At 42.1% G+C, this 24,441-nt stretch overlaps 1 protein-coding gene across 3 annotated transcripts in view; it reads left to right on the forward strand.

The window, feature by feature from the left end:
• SHISA6 (shisa family member 6) overlaps window positions 1-24,441 on the forward strand; it is a 1,352,839-nt gene that overhangs the window by 374,996 nt on the left and 953,402 nt on the right. For all 3 annotated transcript variants that reach the window (XM_069200366.1, XM_069200365.1, XM_069200367.1), the window contains exons 4-5: window positions 14,947-15,009; window positions 19,603-19,698. In XM_069200366.1, coding sequence (XP_069056467.1) covers window positions 14,947-15,009; window positions 19,603-19,698 — 159 coding nt within the window. The remainder of the gene's footprint in view (window positions 1-14,946; window positions 15,010-19,602; window positions 19,699-24,441) is intronic.

The raw sequence follows: 24,441 nt of genomic DNA on the forward strand, positions 1-24,441 counted from the left end.
AAGTAAGAAAAGGGGAATTCAAAGCTTGGCAATTGTTTTAAATGCGAAGTCGATGTGGCAATGAAACTGCACACACAGGTCTTGCAACTGCAGGCCTGAGGCATGGTTAAGGGGCTACTTATGTGGGTGGCGCGATCAGTGCTGTAGGCCCACTAGTGGCATTTCATTTACAGGCCCTGTGCACATCTAGAGCACTTTACTGGCAAATTATAGGCAAATTAAATATGCCAATTGGGTATCAGTCAATGTTACCATGTTTAGGGGTGACAGCAAAAACACTTTAGCACTGGTCAGCAGTGGTAAATTGCGCAGAGTCCTAAAACCAGCATAATTAGATAAGAAAAATGGAGGGAGGCAAGCAGGCAAAAAGTTGAGGGAAGACTTCCCTAAGGCTGTCAGGCCTAACATAGACCAAATGCTTAAAAGTAATTAGAATTTTTAAATTAGACAACTGTAAAATACCAAAGTGCAGTCTTTTAATTAAATGCTTTCTAACAAATAGTTCTACTTGTAGATTCCTCACGTTTACAACATCCCACAGGTGCCATACTGAATCCAGAGAATTTGTTTTAACAGTGCTCTTGTGCACGGGTAGGTGGTATTGTATGACTTTGTGACAGCTGTGTATCACAGAGAAGCGTTGGAGTGGAACAGAATAGCATGTAAGCACCTGACCTACATAGTGATGTACATTTGTTTTCTTTCTTCATGTCCAATGCAAACCCGGAGCTCTAGTCCCATCTTTTGTCAGTCTTTGATGTTTTGTTTTTACAACCAGTGTGATAGGGTATATGTAATTCCAAAAACTACAAGTTCTAAGCACTGCTGAGACTGGTTTGTCTTTAGCACCTGAGCACTTCGCATGACTCCATGTCACGTAACCAATGAGCCTTCAGGCACCCAAAGATGATCCAAGAACAGGAAACAAAATTGTACATCGCAGAGCATAAGAAGAAATTTTGGCCATCGCACGTGTCCTGTTACCATTCCAGGTAATGGGCCCGGTCTTGGTCAAGAGCCTTTCATGCAACAGTTTAACTTCCTGCTCAAAACTTTTGGGTAGGTAAAAATCCAAGTGCAAACAGAAACACAAGAAAGTGAAGCTGGACTCTATTTCATCCTGCTACTTAGTTCCCAAAGAGAAAAAGGGAGGGTGTCAAGGTCTGAGTTGCACTCCATCAAGCCCACTGTTCCCTGAAACAGTTGGGTCACAATGTGTCCCAAGTTTTCTGAGCCATTGTTGCCTCAATAGCAAAGCAAGGCATTCAAGGGTGCCATGCTGCAAATTTTTAGTATCCTTTTAACTCCCTCTGGTATGCCTGTTGGCCGCACAGAGCTGATGTACCTCCAGTGAGGTCCTCCCCCGACACAGTCTTAAGAGCTTGGGACCGATTACTGGGCTTGTACTGACACTAGTACACGCTTTCTCACTGCTCCCAAAATCCCTCCACCAAAACCAACCTTGACTCGCCATATGCGCCACTAATGAAGAAGAGTTGCTAATTTGTGGTGTTGGTTCAAAGGGTATCAGTGGCGCTAGAATTGCAGTTGCCCTCCCTTGAGACTAAAACAAATGTACTAGCAGAGATTCTTTATCCTGAGCCAACAAAATTGGAGCCTTTTGCTCCCATTTAATGATGAGCTCAGAAATGCCTTGATTGATACGTTTTCAAAATCTTGTTCTTGTCTTCCCATCAGAGAGCAAGTAGCCAGGGGACACAGTCCTGTGTCTGGTGATCCAGACTGCCTCACAAAGCACCCTACCATAGAAAGTCTCATTGATCGGGCTTCAACCAGTGAGCTTAATACTAACTCATGTCGGACCAATACCCCGGATCGAAAAACCCAAATGGATTGATGGTTTTGGCAAACAATTGTTTCCTCTGCCAGCTTTGAACTGAGGTCCATAAATGCAGTTTGTTTATTAAGCTACTACATGCATGCCTTATGTGCTTGGCCAGCGAGATCTTACCGGCAGACCCAGAAGACATAAAGGGAAAACAGTTTTTGATATCTTGGTAGGATCTTTATTTGGTGTTGACATTTCTTGTCTGTATGTCCTTCAAGTCTATGCCTTGTTGCCCACTACATTACTTGCCTCAGAATACTGTCTTCCTCTTTGCAATTATAACAGCCCATTGTATGAGTGAACTGGAGGCAATTGTGGTGCAACTGCCGTACACCACCTTGTTTATGGGCAAATTAGAGCTGAGAACTCAGGTGTCCTTCTTACCAAAGGTTGTGACTCCCTCCCACATTGGAAAATCAAAACTCAACCAGCATTTTTTGCTCACCTGGAAGTGGAGTAGTGTCTCAAACGGTTGGACCCCAAAATATATTTCAGTTTATATAATATTACTGCCAAAGGCCTTTGAGTGGACACTCAACTGTTTATAGGATTTTATAGAGTGAAGAACTGGAAAGCTGTGCAGGAGAGAATCCTTTTGAGGAGGATAGTTCGGTGCACCAATATTTGCAATGTAATGGTGAAGAAACAGTGCCCTGAAGGCATGAGAGCCCATTCTGCTAGGGCCAAGTCCACTATGGTGGCTCTGGCAAGAGAAGTACCAGTCATTGACATCTGCACGGCTGAAAAGTTGGTATCAGTACATACATTCGCAAACTACTTCTGCCTTGATAGCCAGGTCTGGTGAGAAGAGTCATTCACCCACTTGGTTCTGTAGGACATTTTAATTTTAGTCCACTCCACAGACGCTCCACATTGCTGCTTTGGTATTTATTTTAATAGTGAGGAATATGTAGTTAGAAGTATCCATCAGAAGAACAAGTTACATGCCTTTAATAATGCTCTTTCTAGTGGATACATGATCGAACAGCAGATTCCTCATTTCCCTTCACCTACCCCTTCTGTGAAATAGTCTCTCTAAATTCTAAAAACCGAGATAGCAATCAGCACACTATCACCAACAATTGTTTTACACTCCTTGTCTGAGGATTTGGAAAGGGAAAAGTTAAAAAATTTCAAAAATGTCAGCACGCATAGTGGTGCTTGTAAGCAGCTCAGTTCCTTTACCTTTCCAGGTGGTTCGAAACCAGCAAGAAGCAGCAAAACTACACCTACAAACTAAGGCCCTGATTTATACTTTTTGGTGCAAAACTGCACTAACACAGTTTTGCACCAAAATGTTTAGCACCGGCTTGCACCATTTATTTCCACCAGCCGGGCACCATATTTATGGAATGGTGGAAGCTGGTGCAAAGGGTAGGTTAGTGTAAAAAAAAATACCATTAGTTGGGTGGGGCAGGGCGTATGGGAGAAGGGGGGATTTGCACCAAAAAATGACGTTAGGCTGGTTAGAGTAAAAAAAATGACTCTAACCTGACTAGAGTCATTTTCTGACGCAAAACCTTCCAGACCACATGACTCCTGTCTTATAAAAGACAGGAGTCATGCCCACCGCCCCAATGGCCAGCATAGGGGACCAGGGTCCCCTGGGCATGGCTATTGCACCCTGTGCCATGTATGGGGGCCCATTTCAGGGCCCCCTATGGCACTAAAAAAAAAAACAATACATGCCTGTACTTACCTGGGATGGGGTCCCCCATCCTCTGCTGTCCCTCTGGTATGGGTCGGGGTGTCCCTGGGGCCTGGAGAGGGCTCCTGTGGGCTTATTCCATGGTGTTCCACCATGGAAATAGGCCCACAGGTCTCCTAACGCCTGCCCTGACCCAGGCATTAAGAAATGGGGCAAGGCAAGCTTTGCACCATTTTTTGACCCCTCCTCCCTCCCGTGCACCATTTTTTCCTGGGAGTATAAATATGGCATAAGGCCATAGAGTAATTTTTTGCAATGGAACGCCTACCTTGCATCTCATTAAGGCAAGGTAGGTTTCCACGTCCAAAAAATGACTTTAACTCCATAAATTTGGTGGTAGACGGGTCTAGCGCCAGAGTATAAATATGGAGTTCATTTTGCACCGAATTAGAGTTTTAAAAAATGACGCTAATTCGGTGCAAACAGAATATAAATAAGCCCTGAAGAGGTGTAGTGCTGAAAAGGTGAGTAAAAGGTGAGGAATTTGTGGTTCGATAGAGTATGCACCAGAGAGCGAAGAGACAAACCTGATCATAGCCAAACCTCTCATATCACTAAATAGAATTGGTAGAATATTTACACCCTCATATACAGAATTCAAGGCTCTTTTTGATTAAATCCCAAATGTGGTCTTCAGGTCACTAAGTAGCTGCTGAGTACAGAAATCTCACGAATAAGAGAGGCCTTTACAACAGTAAGCCTTCGGTGCACTAATTTCTACATGAACACAACTCTCATAGCAAACTCGGTAATACGAAAGACCAACACATTAGCCTTTTCCACTGCTCCTTTCATGCGCTTTTCGTCATGGTAACTTTTGTTAATCAACACTCCTGCGCTGCTGTGAAATAGCGACATCAGACCAGACTACTAACCAGGACATCCAGAGGCAGAGCCGTCACTTTCTAATGCCGGCCAATTACCACAGACAGTCGCCACAAATTGAGTTAATTCTTGCTGGCCTGGTACTATAATAGGTGCAATAATAGGGATTCCTGGCAGGTCGGTGCTCTTCAGCTGCCCTCTGCTGTGCTGTATATTAATTTTCCTCTGCACTGTTAGAAACACAGTTTCTCACCTGCAAGTTTATTATATCTGATTGACAGAACAAATTGATGTAATTTCACACTTCGAGGTGGATATGGGATCATTTTTACCCAGTTTGACAAGATCACCTTCAAATGGCTGTTTGTCTATTTGGGATATTTCCTGTTTGTCAACTATTTTATTGGGCATTTCCTAAAGTAAACCAGTTAATGTGTTTTATGTGTTCTTTGTCTATATTTCGAACCTTATCCACATACACCAACTACATGGTCGATGCTGTCATTTGCGGTGCAAACTGATTTAATTCTCTTGGAATTTTTACTAAAATATGCATGACATTCGCTTGTCCTTTAGAATTACAACATCGTCTGCTATGGTTTTTATTGGATTTGAGGAAAAACTAAGTTGCATGTTCAGTGATATTAAGCATTTCCAATGGTCAGTCACCATTGCCAGTAATGTCCTATACGTTGAGATGATAACATATTTAGGATTTTAAATGTATGCGTTATGAAAGGCGCTTGTTTTGCTTCTGTTCCTTCATGATTGTAATAATTACATCCTAGATCTCATGAAAAGTTAAACAAGGGGAAACCTTATGTGTGACACGTGCTGTTGAAGAGTAAACATAACCAAGTCCATCAGTCGCCAGTGTACGACCACAAGACGCGGCAACAATAAGCCATAACCCTTGGTCTTTTGTAAGAAAATTTACTATTATTTCAGGGAAGAGAGCCCACTTCAAATAATAATCACAATCTTTGTCAGGGTAAGCCACTGCAATCATTGAATAACCTGTACTCAGCCCTGAATAAAGTTTTATGGAGTACTCAAACTAATAAAATGAAAACAACGTACAAGAAAAATCACATACCATTTTTGAAAAATAGAGAATTATTTATTTAATAAAATGACACAAAAATGACAATTCAATAAGTAGAATTGGAGATATGAGATTTTAAATTATGAGTGAAAAATAGTGCCTAAAATACAGTAAGCGTCAAACACTGGTATATTGTTGTGCTAGACTGGATCAAAATCAAAAGTTAAGGCTGAGGCTGAGGCTGATGCACTGCTGGTCGGATAAAGGGATCAGATTTGTCCTGTGGAAATGTACCTTCTAACTTAGAAAGTTTTCTGGAAACAAAAGTAGCCACCAACGAGCCTTTAGAGAGCAAACTGCATGCTGAATCTGAAGCTGGGCTTGACGGTGGGGTTCTGGAATACGGTGCTCCAGTGCCATCATCAAGCAAGTCAGCAAAAGCTCAGAGTGGCCAAAGTCCAGAGTGCATGCCCAAGAAGGCCTTGATAATGGTCTGATGCTGCTTGGTGTTGGACTGAGTGAAGCCCTCTATGTTCGGACTTCAAAGCTTTTCTGGAAGTTGGATTTCCTTCAGCAGGACAAAGTGGCAAGTTGGATCCGACCAGTGGCTCAATGAGAGTCTCAGTCTCTTACTGGTTCATTAGAAGAAAAGTTGGTAAAAAGTCCCAGGTCTAGCAGTGTTCACAGAAGGAATACACTCTAACACCAACCAAGGGTCCAAGACCTGGGGGCAAACTTGGGGGATAGGACTTATTCCAACAGAGGCCACCAGCAGGGTCCAGGGCATGTCCAGTTGGAACTGATCAGATGGCAAGTTGCAAGGACAAGACCTCTGGAAACTTACTGTGTCCCTGTAGCTCAGTAAAATCAAATCTCCTCTTGGGAAGTCACTGTATCACACACATATCCTCTGCACACTTTTTGGAACCACCGTTCAAGCAAATGCCACTCCATTACTCTTTTTAAACAGGACCAGTACCACAACAATATAAAGGAGCACAACGCTTTTAATTGTGTGTTCACAGAGAAGACAGCTGTTTCAATGCAAATTGTTCTAATACATATATCATCAATCATAGTGTGATCATATCACTGTCATGCAAATTAGAAACAGTATTGCACAATAAGAAAAACACAATTTAATGCAAAAAATAAATATATTCACAAATAAATAAAAAAGGAAGAGGCAAATAAGACAGCAAACAGTTGTCTATTTCAAACATACTGATCGTTTTGATTATTATAAATGGTACATAATGTAACATAAAGATCACCATCTATCTTATCAAGATATTAGACAGAGTGAGTACATCCCTGTAGCTCAAACAAAAGGTCAGACAACTGACTTTTGGAATCACTTCTGGGGTCCTGGATTCCAATTAAACGGGTCCAGGCTTCCTTCAGATTCAGGCAGCAGGGCAATCCTTCTTCTGATTCTGGGGAGCTACGTCTTACGTCCAGTGTCAGCCTGTGGGTTAAAGGAAATCCTTCATCCATCCATTAAACTGTTTTTGGGCAGCTCCCCTCTCCCACTGTCAAAAAAGTCAAAAGGAAGGGCTAGGTGTGACAGAGTAGGCATCCTATGAAGCTCAGCAAGGGCCTGGGACACACCCCCACTCCCACCCTGACCATCCTGTCAAGGAAGGAACCTCCATGTCCACTCCCAGGGCCTTTTTCCCACTGTCTAGGAGCAATACACAGCTCTCCACAAGGGAGCCATCAGTAGGCAGATGACAGTTGGACACTGGCAGAATGGCACAAAGCACAAATTGTGGTCGGTGCCTGAGTAGGGTTAAACCCCCTCAACCAATAACCTGATTTCTCACAGAATGAAAAATAGGAACACTGACCATGCGTGCCCCCACTGACCATACACACAACCTGGGCACCATCCTGGACCCCTCTCTAACGATGACCTGCCAAGTTAACGCCATCTTCTCATCAAGTTTCTACACTCTCCCTGGGGAAGATCTTCAAATGGATTCCCCCCGACACAAGGAAGACAGTCACCCATGCACTCATCACCAGTACACTAGACTACGGAAACGCTCTCCATGACGGCATCACCAAGAAACATCAGTCTAGACTACAACGAGTCCAGAATGCAGCAGCCAGACTCATCCTTGACATCCCCTGTCACAGCCGCATCTCCTCCTACCACAGAGACCTACTCTGGCTCCCAGTCAACAAGCGCATCATATACAAACTCCTGATCCACACCTTCAAATAGGACCAACAAACCTCAACCACTGCCTCACCTTCTACGTACCCAATAGAAGTCTCTGTTCCTCACAGCTCTCCCTTGCAGCTGTCCGCAAGATCCAGAAAAGTACAGCAGGAGGAAGATCCTTCTCCTACCTTGCAGCCCGGACATGGCTTTCCCTCAAGCCCAGGCAGACCGCATCACTGAATCAATTCAGGAAGGACCTGAAGACCTGGCTCTTAGACTGAACAGCATGCCTACATTCACCGCCTTGGGACCCCATGGGTGATAAGCCGTGCTTTACAAATCTGTGATTGATTGATTGAACAATCTGGAGACTGAATGTTTTCTGATGGCTCCTTATTTGATAAAGGAGTTACACTTCTATCGTGAAATCAGGTCACATAAAACCCCAGCAGGAGCACACCCTGCTCATCCAAGATCTTTACTAACTCTCCATAGGTCCATCGTAGTTCACCATGGCTTCAGATCACACCATTCTCAGACATACAAGGATGCAAGGGGCTAATATAAACACCCACCCACACACTGGTTACCTCTTCACTTTTGGATAGCCTTGAAACATTCCTGCATAGCTTACAGGGTGCTTGCTTTCAGCCAACATTTTTTTCTTGGTAGTAAGTATCACTGGTGGTCTCAAAGAGTTCAGAAGAAAGGACATTCTGCAACCTGATGATTTCATGATGATGGGATCTCTTTCTGGCAGTTCTCTGGAGCCAGGCTCTGCCTCTAGAACTTTTTACGCACTGTGATGTGTCTTCTTCTCTTAGACAAATCTCTTGTGCAAATTTTGTTTGTTACTTCACACATTTACCTTTCTATACCCATAATTTCTACCCTGTATTACATGTAGTGTACGTAGAATTGAAAATATCCTTTTATGGTCATTAAAAAACTAAAAAAGGCAATATGTGCTTTTGGAAGAATCTGAAAACTTTTCATTGCTGTAAGTATAGCACCAAGTCAGAGTTTTATTTAAGGGTGCCACATTTACATGTTTCCGTATTTGTCTGAAGTCAACTTAAGAAACAAAATTCATTTTCATGAAATGTTATAGTTGGTTTATTTTATTTTATTTTAGTTTAGTTTTGCTACTTTCTAAATTATTTAGTTAACATTAATTTCCATGTTTGAGTTTGTTGCATGATAGTAGACACCCACCTTCCCACAACATAGGCAGGTCTAAAGATCCCTATATACCTGGATTAGAGTTAATTGCTACAGGGCTGTTTCCCTAACCTTTCTCCACCCAGAACATCAGAAGACATAGCAGAACATGCCTTTTGACCTCAATGGGATTCCAATAAGTGAGATGACATGAATCATGAAATCGTGGAATGTGGTGTATAAAACCCTATCAAGTGCTATTAAATAACTACTTAACTAAAAATAATCTAACAGGCTGGGTTTGGGTGGGTGTGCACAGTTAAATATATAGAGTTACCATATCACTACACGTACCTAGGAGATATTGCACCGGGCTTTGCTTTAATATAGCGGTTTTATATTGTCACTCAAGAACCACTCAATCAATTGAAGGAAAAACTGTGCTCTGTCGGCATAAGAAATGAATTGAGACAATGGACATGGAAAACATCATGCTTCACATCACCATTGGCATCATCTATGAGATCACTAAAGATGAACATCACAGGCCAAATCATGATTGGCTTTTCTGGCTTAGGGCAGAGCCTAGTTTATGTGCCTGCAACATGTAAAGTGAATTAATTTAGCCTGATATTTCTCTTAGTGAGTGCTTTATTTGCAGGCAACCTAGGTCATAAGAGAAACAGACAAGCCCTGCTGTTCGTGAGATGTACTGCCTCCTGAAAATAAAGAAGTAACATGACATATTGAGTTAAACAAATTCATTGTACACCCTGCAGGTGCTTAAAACAAGCACTCAGCTCTGCTTTGCAGAAGAAATGCTCATGAATGATACTGCAGCAGTAGACTAAGGGATGAGTCTCTATGCAGCACTTATTTATTTTTATTTTTGTTTTGTTACAAAGCATGATGTTAAAGAAGCAATGCAGAAAACATTTGGTTGCCGTATTTTGGCCAGCTGTGAAAATCTTCCCTAATGTAGATGCAGGTTGTGCATCTGTGTAACTGATTAGTAAAGCGGCTGGGACAAGGTAGGAGAGTGGGGATTAATGTCCTGAATGATAGCTTGTTGTATGCATTTCTGATCATCAACTTTAGGTTTTTTAACACACAAAGACTACTAGAGTTAGTGGAAATTCCTAGGCTGTGAATGAACTGAGAGGTATTCATGAGCAGGGACATAATCACTGTTACTTAGGCTTTGAGACCTTAGTCATGGATTTATTTTTTTGATATTTCTGCAATTCCTGTTTGCTACCATCCATAGTTGCACAGTTTGTTTTGGTGTGCCCATATGTGCCTATTACCAGGCTAAGAAACCACTGCTTCTGACTATATTTGACGGAGGGGAGACATACCCAATACAAAAAAGACTTTTGTTTGCATTAGTGGAGCACAGCCATCGCTATCAGTTTTTGGTCTTGCAGAGAGGAGATACCCCAGTTTTGCAAATTATCTGACAATCACATATGGTCTGGTAGTGCCCGTAGGACAGTGATTATGTTGGTCATATCTAGTATACCACGGGGATTCAAGAAAGGAGTCCTACCTCCATTTTTGGCCAATGTTTTTTCACCACATCCTGGAACAAGGAGTCATGCTGCTGAGTGATGGTGGCCTAAAGCTGTGAGAATTAGATTGGGTAGGCGAGTGTCACCGATGAGATGGATTCCATGCTGGTAACAAGTGTGTGTTAGTTGGGGTAAGTGTGTGAAAACTGTGGAAAAGAGTAGAGGGTCCTGTTATCAAATATGTGGGAGTCAGTCATTGAGAAGCAAGCTGCTATGTCTATTGTTCAATATGTGGTTGTTTTAATTGGGAAAGAAAGGACATTTTGTTCCTGAATGTTAGACCTCACATCCTTTGTGTGGTTTCCCAAACCTTTTTAACTTCAGACCTCCTGTTTTGCTGACCTCGTTTTTGCTGGCTTTAGGACTCTGGGCACTTTACCACTGCTAATCAATGCTAAAGTGCATGCACTCTCTGCTTAAAACATGTTAAAATTGACTTATTCATAATTGACATATTTAATTTGCTTATAGGTCCCTAGTAAAGTGCACTACTTGTACTCCGGGCCTGTAAATTTTGTGCTACTAGTATGCCTGCAGCAATGATTATACCACCTGCTTCTGTAGCCCTTCAAACATGTCTCAGGCCTGCCATTGCAGAGCCTCTGTGTGCAGTTTTAAACTACCATTTCGTCCTGGCAAGTTAACCCCTCTTGCCAGGCTCAAACCTTCCTTTTTAATACATATGTTACTCCTAAGGTAGGCTCCAGACAGCTCAAGGGCAGGGTGCAGTGTATTTAAAAGGTAGGACACGCACATTGACGTTTCATATGCCCTAGTAGTAACAAAACTCTTAAATTTGTTTTTCACTATTGCAAGGCCCATTTCTCCCATAGGTTATCATTGGGATTGCCTTTCTACATTATACATGGGTAATCTCCGATTGGGAAGAGATGGGGCTCCCAAGTTTGGTGTCTCTAGAATCACAATTTAAAATCACAAATTATGGTGGTCAAATTTTAAATTGTAATTCTGAAAAAGGCACTTTTAGAAAGTTGGCATTTTCTTATTTTAACCATCTGGCGCCTTCTTCCTGTCTCTGAATACATGTCTGATTGGGTGACATGTGGACCCTTGTGCACTCATGCATTCCCTCCAGACAGCCACACAGAAAGGGAGGTTAGATGTGACTGATGTGCCACCCACAGCCTGATGGGCCATCCTGGGCAGGATGCAAGGGAGGTGCTGACTCATACACCTGAATGGGCTATGTCCTGATCCCACACAAAGGGCTGCGTAACCCCCTGCAAGGAGTCTAGAGCCAGGAAAGAAATGGCAGGGACTTTATGCACTACAAAGGCCTCTCTTTGAAGTCTCTGCTGCTTCAAAGACACCACTGGGTATAACAACTGAACCTCAGACACCACTAACTCAGTACACTTCTAGATCTGTGGCTGCTCTGCCAGGAAGAAGGACTGCTGTAAGGACTGTTACTCTGCTCGACTCGGCTGGACACCTGCTCTTCTGGGCTCACCTTCTGCCCTCCTTGCCTGGTGGAGAGAAGGGCTGGACCTGAATATCTAAAACCGAGAACTAAAATGACTACAAGGGCTTGCTGGCTTGCTTTCTGTTCTTCTGAAATCTCAGGGACATCAAAGACTTCTCTTTATCCTGCAACAGTACCTGGATTTTGTCTGCTTCAAGCCATGCCCTGCCAAGTGGTGCCAAATCCAGTCCTGACCCCTTGGAAGTGGGTATAAAGTCGTGCAACTACCAGAACCTGTGGATTAACATTGTTGCATTGATCGGAACAAGCACATCACCATCAATGCAGGCGCATTGCCGCTACTGTGAGGATCAAGGATACTGCATCTGCCTTGATGCTGGTGCCATTTCTGCTGCTGTGAGGATCATAAGAATTGTATTGCCGACTGCATGATGCAGCACCTCCATTTCCAAAGTATCCCTGACTTTGCGCACCCCGGAGTTGACCCATCGTTTACATCTGCAGGATTGACGCCAACACATCGCCCACTTTACTCCTTGCATCTTGCTCTCGACTTCAATGCATCGCCGAACCACAGTACTGTTTTCAGCATGCCAAGGCTTGTCTCTGTATTCAACCTGTGCAGTGTCGCTGTCCACCTGACTTCAGTTTTGACCTGGTTTAGCGCTACCAGATAACCCCGATTGGCGCTTTATGCTTCTAAGCAATACAGCTTTTATTCTTTAAAAATTTATATCTTGACTTCTACTTATTGGATTTGTATCATTTTGGGCTTGCTTTAGTAATAAAATTAAGCACTAATTTTCTAATCACGTGTGGTGTCTTTTTGCGTGGTGTTGTCACTGTGTTACTTTTTAAACCGTTGCACAAATATTTTATGCATTACCTCTTAAGTTAAGCCAGACTGCTCTGTGCTAAACTACCAGACGGTGAGCACAGGTTCATTTATGGTGTGCATCTGACTTGCTCTGGCTAGGGTTGTCGCTCCTGCTTGGACAGGGTGTATACCTCCGTCAGCCAGAAACCGAAATCCAACACTGTGTTTGGTGATTTTTTGGTCATCACTTACAAAGCCTGTAATAGAAGATACATTTCTAGTCCTGTGGATAATGCTCTGCTTACTACTGCACCATAGCAGTTCCTTTTAAACTACTTCCCTCTCGTACCCCAGATACACTATTACCACTGGTCACCAGCATGCATAAAATTCATGCCATTTGGTTTCAAGAATTCCACTGGAATCTAATGGAATTCAGATCTCATCACTGTGTTAAGCACCAGTGCTTTCTCCTTTTAACACGTTGTTTATAACACTGCTCTGGATAAGAATTTGTATTGCCATAACTAACAAACAAGTTAGTTAGCTATGACAATATTCACAAACAAATCTTTTTCTCCATGAATGGCAAAATAACTCTAATTAAACATTCTTTTAGCCGCCATGTTGCACAAAGTACAGCAGACGTGTGACTCAATTATGCTTACTTCCCACAGGCACTGGGATATACCTAAAAAAACAGATCACACCTCTGCATATTATGAGCCTTTACAGAATCGGGGGAGATCACGTGGTGAACACACCCTCTGTTGAATGCTACTAAATAATCGAGCAAAAAAAATGTATTTTGTATTGTGAGTCAAGTTTTGTCAGTCAAGCAGTTTCATTTGTTTCTGTTTTTTAGCTAAAGAGCAAGTTTTTGTGGATGCTAAAATGTGATTTTAGCTCAAATGTGAAAACAATTCAGGCTTTTTCAGCACCACAGTCACCAGATTTATGAACTCTCTGCTCATCTATGCTGAATCTAAATTAACATGCAAACTCAGCAAGAACAGAAGTACTTAGCGTATCAGAAGTGCCAATGTATTTTGGTTATTAATACGACATGTGGAAACACCAATATAGCAGTGCGTGGAATCTCCAAACTTAAGTATAAACTGTGGAGCCTGAGTTGTGGGGTTTTAATGAGGCATAGTGTAGTTTTCAAGCTTCCAGACTGGGTGCCATATTATAAAAAATCCTCACTTGGCTTTTTGTGTCTCTGGTGCACTTTGATATTACAAAAGGAGTCACAGAATCCTGTGCTAGCCTTTCTGTAATACAGATTGTGCCAGTACTAAATGTGAGCCAGTTCAGTCTCATGGAAGGCGCACCCTTGTTTGCATCCATTCCGTCTTACAGATGAGCACAGTCAAAAAGGTGGCCAGGCGGCCTGGCTGTGTGCCACATAAATGTGGTGCACAGTCTGTGCACTCCCAGATGATGCCACAGGAAAAGGTAAAGGGATCGCAGGGACCACCCAGCCATAGCACTGCAGGCAGGAGCAGAAAGGCACTGCATCTGCCTACGGGGAGATCTCTGCTCCTTTTTAAAAAGAGATCGGGTAGCTGTTTTTAGAGTTACAGTGGCTTCAGATAATAAGCTTGCCTTTCACTAATATGTTGTTCTTAGTGGAGATACGGGTTTATGTCTGCACTAGGAACAGATCATTTGTTGTACTACGGTGCACCCTTCACCTCTGACCTTAGAACGCACATTTCAGGATGCGTCGTGGCGCAGAGTGGGGCATTGCAACCATCTGTAAAACTGCCCTGGATAACATCATGCTTTGTCTGCTTGCAGCTTCTTTTCATGACAATTTTGCCAGGTGTATCCTTGTGAAATTTGTATAGGAAGCAACTCAGGAGTTCAGTAAATCTGCTCTCATAGAAATCACAATTCTGGTGTAACTTCGTGTTTGTCCCCAAACCAGGTTTATCTTGGCGCTGGTGATTAGATAGGAGTTTTGCTAGTATTATTTTGTCCACATAAAATATGACCAGTGGTGTGATGTTCCCTGATTTGCTGCCTGATAGGTATGTTCATTATTACACCCACATTAAAAAAGGATGTATTCCTTACTGTGTTAGTTCTGTCTGGAGACATGAAAGCCACTAGGCATTTGAAAAGCTCATTTTATTTTATTTGTTCTCGTGAACTCTCCAATTATATTTGTCCTCGTGCCATATCTCTGAGAAAGATGCAAGGATGATACTGCCCAGCTGGGAATCACGCCTGGAAAGCCCAGAGCGCCAGTTTTAACAGGAAATCATGTTATGTATGTATTCCAACCATCCGTTCAACGCAATAATGTTACTTTGTAATATCAACCCTGGGGTTAATTTCTCTCTTTCAGTGGCTCGGCGGTCCTCAGACGTGCCGGTGAGCATGGACAAATCTCCGCATGCTAACGTGCTAGGTAGGCTCCGGAAGTTGACCTGTTGTATTAAGTGTTCCAGTGGCTGAGCGTCTCGCTTCTGTGCTCTCTCTATCCGTGCTGTGCATCTCCTGTCGCTATATGTCTTCATCAGCTGGACCTGAGACGAGAAGGCTGACATCAGAAGGTCCGGAATGTACTGGTCCATGAAGCCCTAATTGTTTTTATAGGTGATAAATCGCCCAGCTCCTCCCTGGTGGGAAAAAAAAAATAACATTTAGGTTCTCATTTGTAAATAAATACGTACAGTTTTTGTTGGGATTTTAGGGCCGTTTTGGTTGAAAATGTGTCCTGTCAGAGTGCTATGTGTGTCCAACAGGGTGTCCATCTCACTCCAAGTCGTTAGGGGCATTTTGGTCCAGTCCTTGGCTTTTGCATGAAAACCTAATGCATTATGGGAAACGCAGTGCTGTTTTTGCACGAATTCCTCTAATTTAACTGACACGCCTGTTAGCAAATATTTGGAGGTGAAAAACCCAGGAATGGAAATAGTGCAGGTAAAATCATAGAGTGAGGTGTTCGCCCTGTGTGATGCAGGAGCTAAAACTGGTGCTATTCACTGTTGGCATGAGGATGGTGTCAAGAGGCCACTTTAACCCAGGTGTCAGTGTTAAAATGAGTGATAATTGTAATTGTGCCCATGTCGACACGAGCTTTATAGCAGCTAATAGTAAATTATGCTCACTTTAAATTTAACACTTCAATAATAGCCAGAAAAATGTTCACATTAATGCCTATTTTTACATCTGACATTAGACAATACCTTTTGATTTTACTAAAATTATATTTATAATATACTTACGTTTAGGGGCTTTAAGCAAGTCCTATTCTTTCGTTGGCCTGTTATGGTGCCATTCAAATTTTTCTTTCGAGGACTATAGAATAAGGTAAAGAGTTAGCACCATCAAGCCATTGGCTAGTTTTTCTATGATTGGAAGCATTTTGCACTTTCACAGGGAAAACTACCACATGCAAAATGGTTCCTTTAGCGGAGCAATTTCTATGGCAAAGAAGTGGTTTTTTTTAGGTTAAAAAAATATATTTTTGCCTTCAGCCATTTCTTGTATTAGCAAAGGCTTGGCAGATACCCCAACCCTACTGTTTTACATAAAACATGACAAAGCAAGCATGGACAAAGCCAAATGGGTGGCAGCCAATGCTAGACTTAATTGCGTTGATAAAACCAAGGTGCTAATCAGATGGAACAATACATTTGATAGCCAGTGAAAATAGCTCTAGCACTGGGGTGTTACTGCACTGACATGTTAAGGCATAACTCTGAATGATTTCAGAGATAGTATTAATTGTTCTGGTTTTGAGAAGGCATCAGTTAGGTCAGATAAGCAAGTCAAGACAAGAGAGGTAAGGAAGAGAGGCTGGGAATAGCAGTTATTTTTTTTTTAACGGCATGGTCTCTCAGGCATTTCCTTCTCAGGAAAAAATATATCTACTCAGTCTTTTATTGGCAAGTTCAAAGGTGTTCACAGAATCCAAATGTGCAACATCTGTTAGAGTAACTGCCAAAAACAGAGGAACAGTTTTGTACTCCGACAGGGTCTCCTTGAGACCTGGAAGAAAATTCACTAAATGCATTCGTTTAATTTTGTTTTATTAATATACTCCCTTTTAACCACAGGGAATTTGTATTTTCCCGATGTGAACGTTTTTTTTTCCCCCATAGAGCTTATATGTGGGTTTGAGCACATCTGCTCTCTAAACATATGAGCACCAGCAATGTGTTGGGGTATACTTAGGAGTGTTTATGTAGTGCACGACTACCTGCTCTAGATTTAAGAACCCCATACCATTGGTCAATACCATTCTATCAGTGTTTTTTGCACTTAACTAAGAGTTACTGATGCAAAAAGTCCACCACGTCAGCATACTTTTACATCAGAGTAAATGGATCTCCAACGAAAATCTCAAATCCGTGACTCTGGGTGTCCCACTTAAAGATACTTGTGTGTTATACCTGCACTGGTTTAAAATCATTTGGGATTCCGGCCAAGTAGTGTAGCATGAATGAGCAGGGAATTGGTGATTATTGTGAGGTTAGCTTCAGTTTTCAGGAATACCACCAACATAACTCAGCACACATCTTACATGAAATGGGGACGCTGTGCTAAAGCAACCACAATCTTTTATGTTACAAAAACCTATCAACCAAAGTCGAAAGTTACAAGTTCCCCAATAATTGGGCAGGTAATGCACCATCTGGTAAGAACTGTTACCAGAAGGTGTGGTATTTACTAGTTGTGGTATTACCTCCACATACTGAATTTCGCACCTCAAACTTGAGTATGAATTGATAGTACCTCATACTTCCACGACTTCAAGCTGTGAAACGTGGAATACTGTGGTTTTCCCAGCACAAAATTCCACCAGGTTATACCTGGTGAAGTGTGTGTGGAAAAAGTGTAGTATGATATAAGTTGCACTCCAGATGCGGGTGCTAACTCCACCGTGGTCTCGGATTTGTTTCACAACGGCCTGTGCAAAGGTAGACTGTGTTTGGAATGTTTCATGCAACTTGATACCTTAACGATGTTCCTGTGAAAACGTCACCTGTTGGATTCCAAAATAAGGTACAACACTGTCCTTTGTATCACCGTGATTGCTGGTCTGACCACGTTTTACAGCGATTTCTCCACGAAAAGCCTCTCTTTAGCCCATGATTGTGCCCTGTGACTGGGCAAGCACCACCTCTTGCAGCATGGGGTAACATTTTGATGTTATGTTTTTAAGTGTGCTGTTGAGCTATGTATGCACGGTGTTTAACGGTCTGTGTTCTCTAATAATGCCCTGTCTTGTTTGCAGTTTACATGCACATGTACCTGTCTCTATGGACTAATTGCTCAGTGGAACCGCTTTTGCTATGTATTTCTGTATTGTAAATGGTAGTGCATTCGTGAGATATGTCGCTGATGGTGTTGTGTCTAAAGTTCAGTGACAGGCTACAGTCCACAAGCCTGTTGTCTATAAAAGTCTTCAGTCGGTATTGTTTCTGATATTTTCACTTGTCCAATTTTCAAAAATACAGTTACCATGCTTTTTAAAGAAAATGTAACTCAATTGTGCCTTTTCTCCCGTACTTCACTAGTCACTTCAATCCATGTTTAGCTCTCTCTTTCACAATTGACATATCTCTGTTTAGGTGATGGTGGGGTGAAATGACAAGCTTTATGCCGAAAATGTTCATAAAGCCCGATTTTCTCCATTAATAGTGTAGTAATGAAAAAAACACAAATTGCAGTGCATCAAATCTGCTTAGTGAATTGAAATGCTCTTCACAGACCAAACGCATGGAAGCAGTTCGGGAGATGCACTCTGCACATGCATAATGGAGGGAAATCGGCAATTCATCCCTTTGTTTAAACACATTTATTATTTTCTTAGCACGTAGAGTGAAGAGAGCGCTTCACACAATAACAACAGCAGCGACTTGATGGTCGTACATCTTGAGTCGCAGAGTCGAAAGATTTCATATTTGTCATTGGAGGCACATAATCCCTTGTCTGGACCTGAAGAAAAATGTGTATAGGAGATGGCGCGGTGGGGTGAATGGTGAAACACCAGTCATTCTATGCATTCTCTATGGCAGATCAGTATGCAATGGCTTCTTCAAAGATGGCTCTTAATTTTTTGTGTTTTTTGGCCAACACAGGTTTCTACCATAGTAATAGAGGCAATAAAGGTAAAATGAACACCAAGAAAGCCTCATTCTAGCACCCCAACTCCTGATTTTTGCTCTGTTCCTCTTAGAGCATCAGTTGGTCAATTCCCAATACTATATTGAAACTTCTCCTCCATTGAATATTTTAAATCCAGTCACTGATAAATTTATCCAGTTTTCATCGTGAATGTCTTTGTACCTAAAATAGCCTTTTATTAGACCAGAATGTCCTATTACTGTGAGGAACACTATATCAGCATGTGGGTGTAAGGTGTCTCTGTGCCTTGATGTCCCATTACGGCACTAGATAGTCTGACTCTAGTGATGAATGAGCTCATCAGACCGCTAGAATAGCCCATTGTTGCGATAGAAAATAGAATGCCACAATGCACAGAGGTAATTCCTAGCCATGCTATTCTTTGCGATGGAAGTTACTTATCTTGCCTCACTCCTGTTTTCACCCCCATTGAAGCAGAGGGAAGCCAATCCATTCGACATCTAGCATCTCCTGGATCCCTCTGCAACAGTGAGGAGGTTAGAAAAAAAGCCCTAATTAGATATTCTACAACAATGGGGAAATATGAGTTTTCAGGCAATATTTTAACACTTGACCCTTCCCTTTTTGCATGTTATTGTTGCCGTCGCAACACACATTAGCAGTGAACTAAAATGTGAAATTTAAACAAGTTTTCCTTGGCAATCTGCCTGTGATATGATTGTTAATCTTACAGGGCAGTACATAATCTGCATAGGTTCTAACGAAGTACAGAGCAGCCGTAGAGCCCTTTTCCAATGAAATAGCCTAGACTTTGCTTTCCATACGTTTTAACACATTCCACAGCTTGGCAAAGTGTCTGTCATTTGGATCCGTTACTGAAAAATGAATCTGCCTTTTCCACCAGGACACTACGGGAAGGATATGTATCGAGGTGGAGGACCTGATCTACATAATTTCATCTCTTCTGGATTTGTCACACTTGGAAGAGGACATCTGAAAGGTACAGTGTAACACATTTCCTTCTACTTGATGTGGTTGCTGTTTGAACTGATGTGGCTCAGGTTTTTCATTAGTGGAGGCGCATGCTTTTGGAAGCTTGCCTTTAACAGAGGATTAGACGCTGAGATCGGAATGAAGCCAGTGACAGTGTGATATGATATTATTCTACAGAAAACAAACTGTCGATCAAAGTGTTACTAACCGCAGGTTTTAAGTGGCCCCTGACTTCACAAGCAAAGAAAACACACATGATGTGGTGTTCTGATAACCCGTATGCCGAGTTTTACGTATTGAAGCCTTTGTGCAGACTCATATTTTCAAGAACTGATTAAAGTTTGGAATGTTTTATGGAAAACCTATATGTTTGCGTCGCAAATGGTTAACAAAAAGAAACACAATGTGTCGCTGCTCATGAAACACATAAAGAAGACAGAGCAATAAACACACAGAGACAGACAGATGGGCACACAGATAGACAGAAAATGACAGATGCACACACAGACTGATGGATGTATAGCTAGGGATAGACAGGCAGACCGATAGATGGATAGATAGATAGATAGATAGATAGATAGATAGATAGATAGATAGATAGATAGATAGATAGATAGATAGATAGATAGATAGATATCGCTTTGCTTTGCTATTAAACAGGAACCCTCACAGGCAGAAAAACAGTTATCCCTTAACTAATGAATGAAAGCATTCTTAGGGAATGTGGTAAGATTTGGATAACATAAATGTGAATAACATTCATAAAGTAATGAAACGTATTCAGCTGGTAGTATTCTTTAAAAATAAATGAATGCATGTGTGGAATGGATGAAAAGCAAAACTTCAATGATGCTTTTATCTTTGATATGCTATGCACCCCAGGAAACTCAGGTGATATTTTGTCTGACAATATTGTTTCGGCCCAGAAGGCCTGGGGACAGCTTTTATTTCGTGTGTCAGTGCTTTTCTCCATTTTTCGTCGGAGTTGGAAGTGTTCACCTTTTCACACAGACAGTGCACATTCCGTCTACATCACAAGGAATGATTGTTAAGATCAGACTCCCCAGATTACTAAAGGTCATACATTTCTAAAAATGTAACTGGATACAGAAAAATGTAGCCGCGCTGACACGAGTTCCACAGCAGTTGCTCCACAATAGCACTGGTCAAGGACAAGCGATAACGACGGTGGAGGGCAAGTGAGAAGAACACCTGGAACACTTAGAAACCTAGATTCCCAGTACATGATCTGATAGTCAGTTGCTGCCATGTGCATGCTCTGCTTGTAGCAATAAAAGGCCAGAATACTGCAAGATGTAAGCATGGGCTCCACCATTTTAAGTTTATATTTCTTGCTTTGTTTGAATTATCTTGAAAGTAGAAAATAATAAGAATTGGTGTACTTGTTACTTTGTTATTTGTACTGGGAAAGTGTCGTGAAACATTCTTTTTCTGATTGTTATGCTTGGTAATTGAGGTCTCTAAGTGAGAGGCTGAGGAGTCTGCCACCCTCAGAAATATGGGTATCTCTAGAAAGAGACTGATTTTCTTCTTTGTGGTATGTGATTGATACTTGTAAACAGTATTGCCTCCTGTCATCTGTAATATAACGAATCCTTGTACATCTAGAAATCAGGGGCTACCATATTTTGAAACAGCACCACATGGCTGGTCCGCGCTGCAAATCAGGTACTCTGCAAAGGGATGAGACAGAGCACCCTGCCTCCAGGTCTCCCATTGATACTGGAATGCTGGGTAGGAATAGGAATGACAAATTTAACATTCCGACGATGTCTTCATCAATGGATGTAATTTTCTATCTACTATACCTCACATAATCAGATACCATGTCAGGTGAAGCATGGGCTCACTTCTCATGCCCTTCAACATATGGAAGGAGCCCAATGAAGTTGAAGTCTTTTAGACTAGACTAGCATTAGGAAATTCAATGGTCATCAGCCCATTACTTCTTTTGGACAGGACTGCCTTCCGGTGAATTGAGCACCGGAAGCAGCTTGGACAATCACCTAAGTTTTCTTAAAATTGAAGGGAATCAACAAGTAACTGACTTATTTCACATGGTTCTGTTGTTGGGGGATATGCGCTTAAAATGTGATATATAAAAACTGTATTTAGTATTTTTTAATTCCTTTTTTGATTAAACATTTGCATTCATGGTCTTGTTTTGGACGGGTACAGAAGTACAGGCATTGTGTAATGTATTAATATGAATATATATATTGTTATTCAAATATTCAATACTCAGTTATAATTAATGTTTCATTGAGGTTTAAATAATTGCATGCCAGCTTTTCCCCACAGCTTTCTGCTCCACTTTTTTTCAGTGTATTGGAACGGTAACACTTGCTTGTGTGTCATTGTGTCATGCATAGATATCCAGCTTTGGTACACAAGAGCTGAAGCAACACCAGATTTTTAGGAAAGGCACTAGTTCAATGAATCCCAGCAAGATTCACTGTGTGTAAATTTGCACTAAGTGAATGTCATAAAAATCTGCCAAGGATCCGGTGTTTGAGGGCCAAGGTTGCACTCCCTTGCTGTACACAATGAAATGTGCATATCACTGTCCTTGCTGAAGCACAGCCATGTTCGCATTTTCAGTAGGCTGGATACATTCTTGAGCTAGTCAACCACCCATAATGCACGGGTTGGCAGTACAAGCACTACCCTTCACTGCTGATGCTATTCTAAGGGAGGGAAAGCTCACTACCCTGGGAGGTGTCCCATGCAACTGAGTCACATCCCTTACCATTACAGCGTCAACAGGAGTAGGAGGAATAGCACATCGAATAACAGCATCATTTTGGTGTTTTTAGGCAGATTTAGTCAAGATCCACAGAGGTGCTATAGGGTTCAAGAGGAGCCTTGCACACCCAGAGATGGCATTCTGAGGCCTAGCCTCAGAGGCTTAGCGTCAACTGATGTGGAGGAACTACATGATACCCTTTACAACGAATTTTGCTATATTGAAGTTAAACACAAACATTTCAAGCAACGGGGAATCCCAAGGTGGGGAGTTAGTGGGGAGCATTGGAAATCTTCATTTTGTTTTTGCCGGAGTATTGCATATGGTCAGAGTGGATGACCACTAGGCAAGGAATTTTGTAATGAATTTGGTAGGTGGATCTTACTTCAATAAGAAGTCAATTCAACAAGTTCAATTCTGGGGTTATACGTTTAAAATGGGCAATTCCTAGATAGAGAGGGGCAGATGATTTTTAAAAATGCTAGATGGGATTGCTTTCGCATAGTCTAATCTTGATAAAATCAAAGTGTAAATTAATTCCTTATGATATTCTTCAGTAAGAAAGGTTGGACCCCGCTAATAAGTGTGAGTTCCTGATTCATATTTCATGCCATGGGTTTGATCTATTTGTGAAGACTAAGGGGGTCATTATGACTTCGACGGATTGAAAAGCCTGTCTGCCGAAGTCCAGACAGGCAGGTTGCCGCCAGTGTGGCCGCCTTTCCTCAGGCCCCATTACGAGTTTTCCGCTGGGTCAGTGGGTGAAAAAGGTGTTTCCGTCCACTGGCCCAGCGGAAAATGGCCTACAGCATTGTCTCCGTCTCAAAATAGAGCCGGCAGAAATGCTGTAGTGCATAGGGTGCACCAGCACCCGTCGCATTGTTCACTTTCTGCAAAGCAGAACAGTGAACATCGTGATGGGGCTGGCCAGGGGGGCACCTGCACTGGCCATGCCAAGTGCAGGGGTAGTGCAGGGACCCCTTTGGGGCCCCCTGCACCTTGTCTATGCCAGCCTTTTCATGGCAGTGCTACCGCCATGAAATCGCTGGCAGAGAAGGGACTCATAATCCCCAGCGCAGCGCTGCCCTGGTGGATTAGGACCACCAGACCAACGAGAACTCCTTATCTGGTAGTGCTGGTGGCCCGACCGTGGCGCTACTGCTGCAGTCGTACTGTGGCAGTCAGACCACCACATTGGCGGTGGTCCGACCGCCACTGCGACCCTGGCCAGTGGACTGCCTGGCCTGGCCTAAGACCGCCAAATTCGAAATGACCCCCTGGTATATTGAATCACAGAAGGCTCTGCTCCATTTAGACAACTTCCTAAATAAAGAATAGAGCAGACATGGTTCGCTCCTCATTCACATATGACAGGTTAGATGAAACCTGGGAGAAACCTGAAATTCTTTGTGTTGTAGAAAACCTACAGAAGGTGCTGAATTTATGATTTGCTTATTCAAGTTACAGATAAAAATAAGCTAAATCTCTGAAAGACAGATTGGTGCCTTTCTCTGACAGTCAACCAACATTTCTCATAAAAATAGAGACTCGCAGTCAATTATTTATTTTCATGTAACATGTTTGTTATCCATTGAATTCTATATAGGTCAGTGATCTTATAACGTGTTTTTTTAGTATAGTGTATTTCTCTGGTGAGAGACATGATAGGCATCAACAGCATGTTACATGATAACTTTCATAGGCAGCAAATGTGTTGCATTTTGGAACTCTTGATACGTTTGTGCCACAATCAAAACTGTGAGGCATGGTGTGCAGTCATGGCTGCTACCAGGAAGGGGTTTGGGGGGAGCGCGTGGAGCAGGGGTGCGGTTGGCCCCTCCATATGAAGGCAGAAAACTTAAGGGATGTTAAAATACTTGAATTATCCCTTTATTTTTCTAATTTTCTTCAGTGGGGAGATGCTCCTCTGCCATAGCCACCTGATGATGTGGATATATAGATTTCAATGAATAGTTTTCACTT

The sequence above is a fragment of the Pleurodeles waltl genome, chromosome 7 (genome assembly GCF_031143425.1).
Source record: "Pleurodeles waltl isolate 20211129_DDA chromosome 7, aPleWal1.hap1.20221129, whole genome shotgun sequence".
Taxonomy (NCBI): Eukaryota; Metazoa; Chordata; class Amphibia; order Caudata; family Salamandridae; genus Pleurodeles; species Pleurodeles waltl.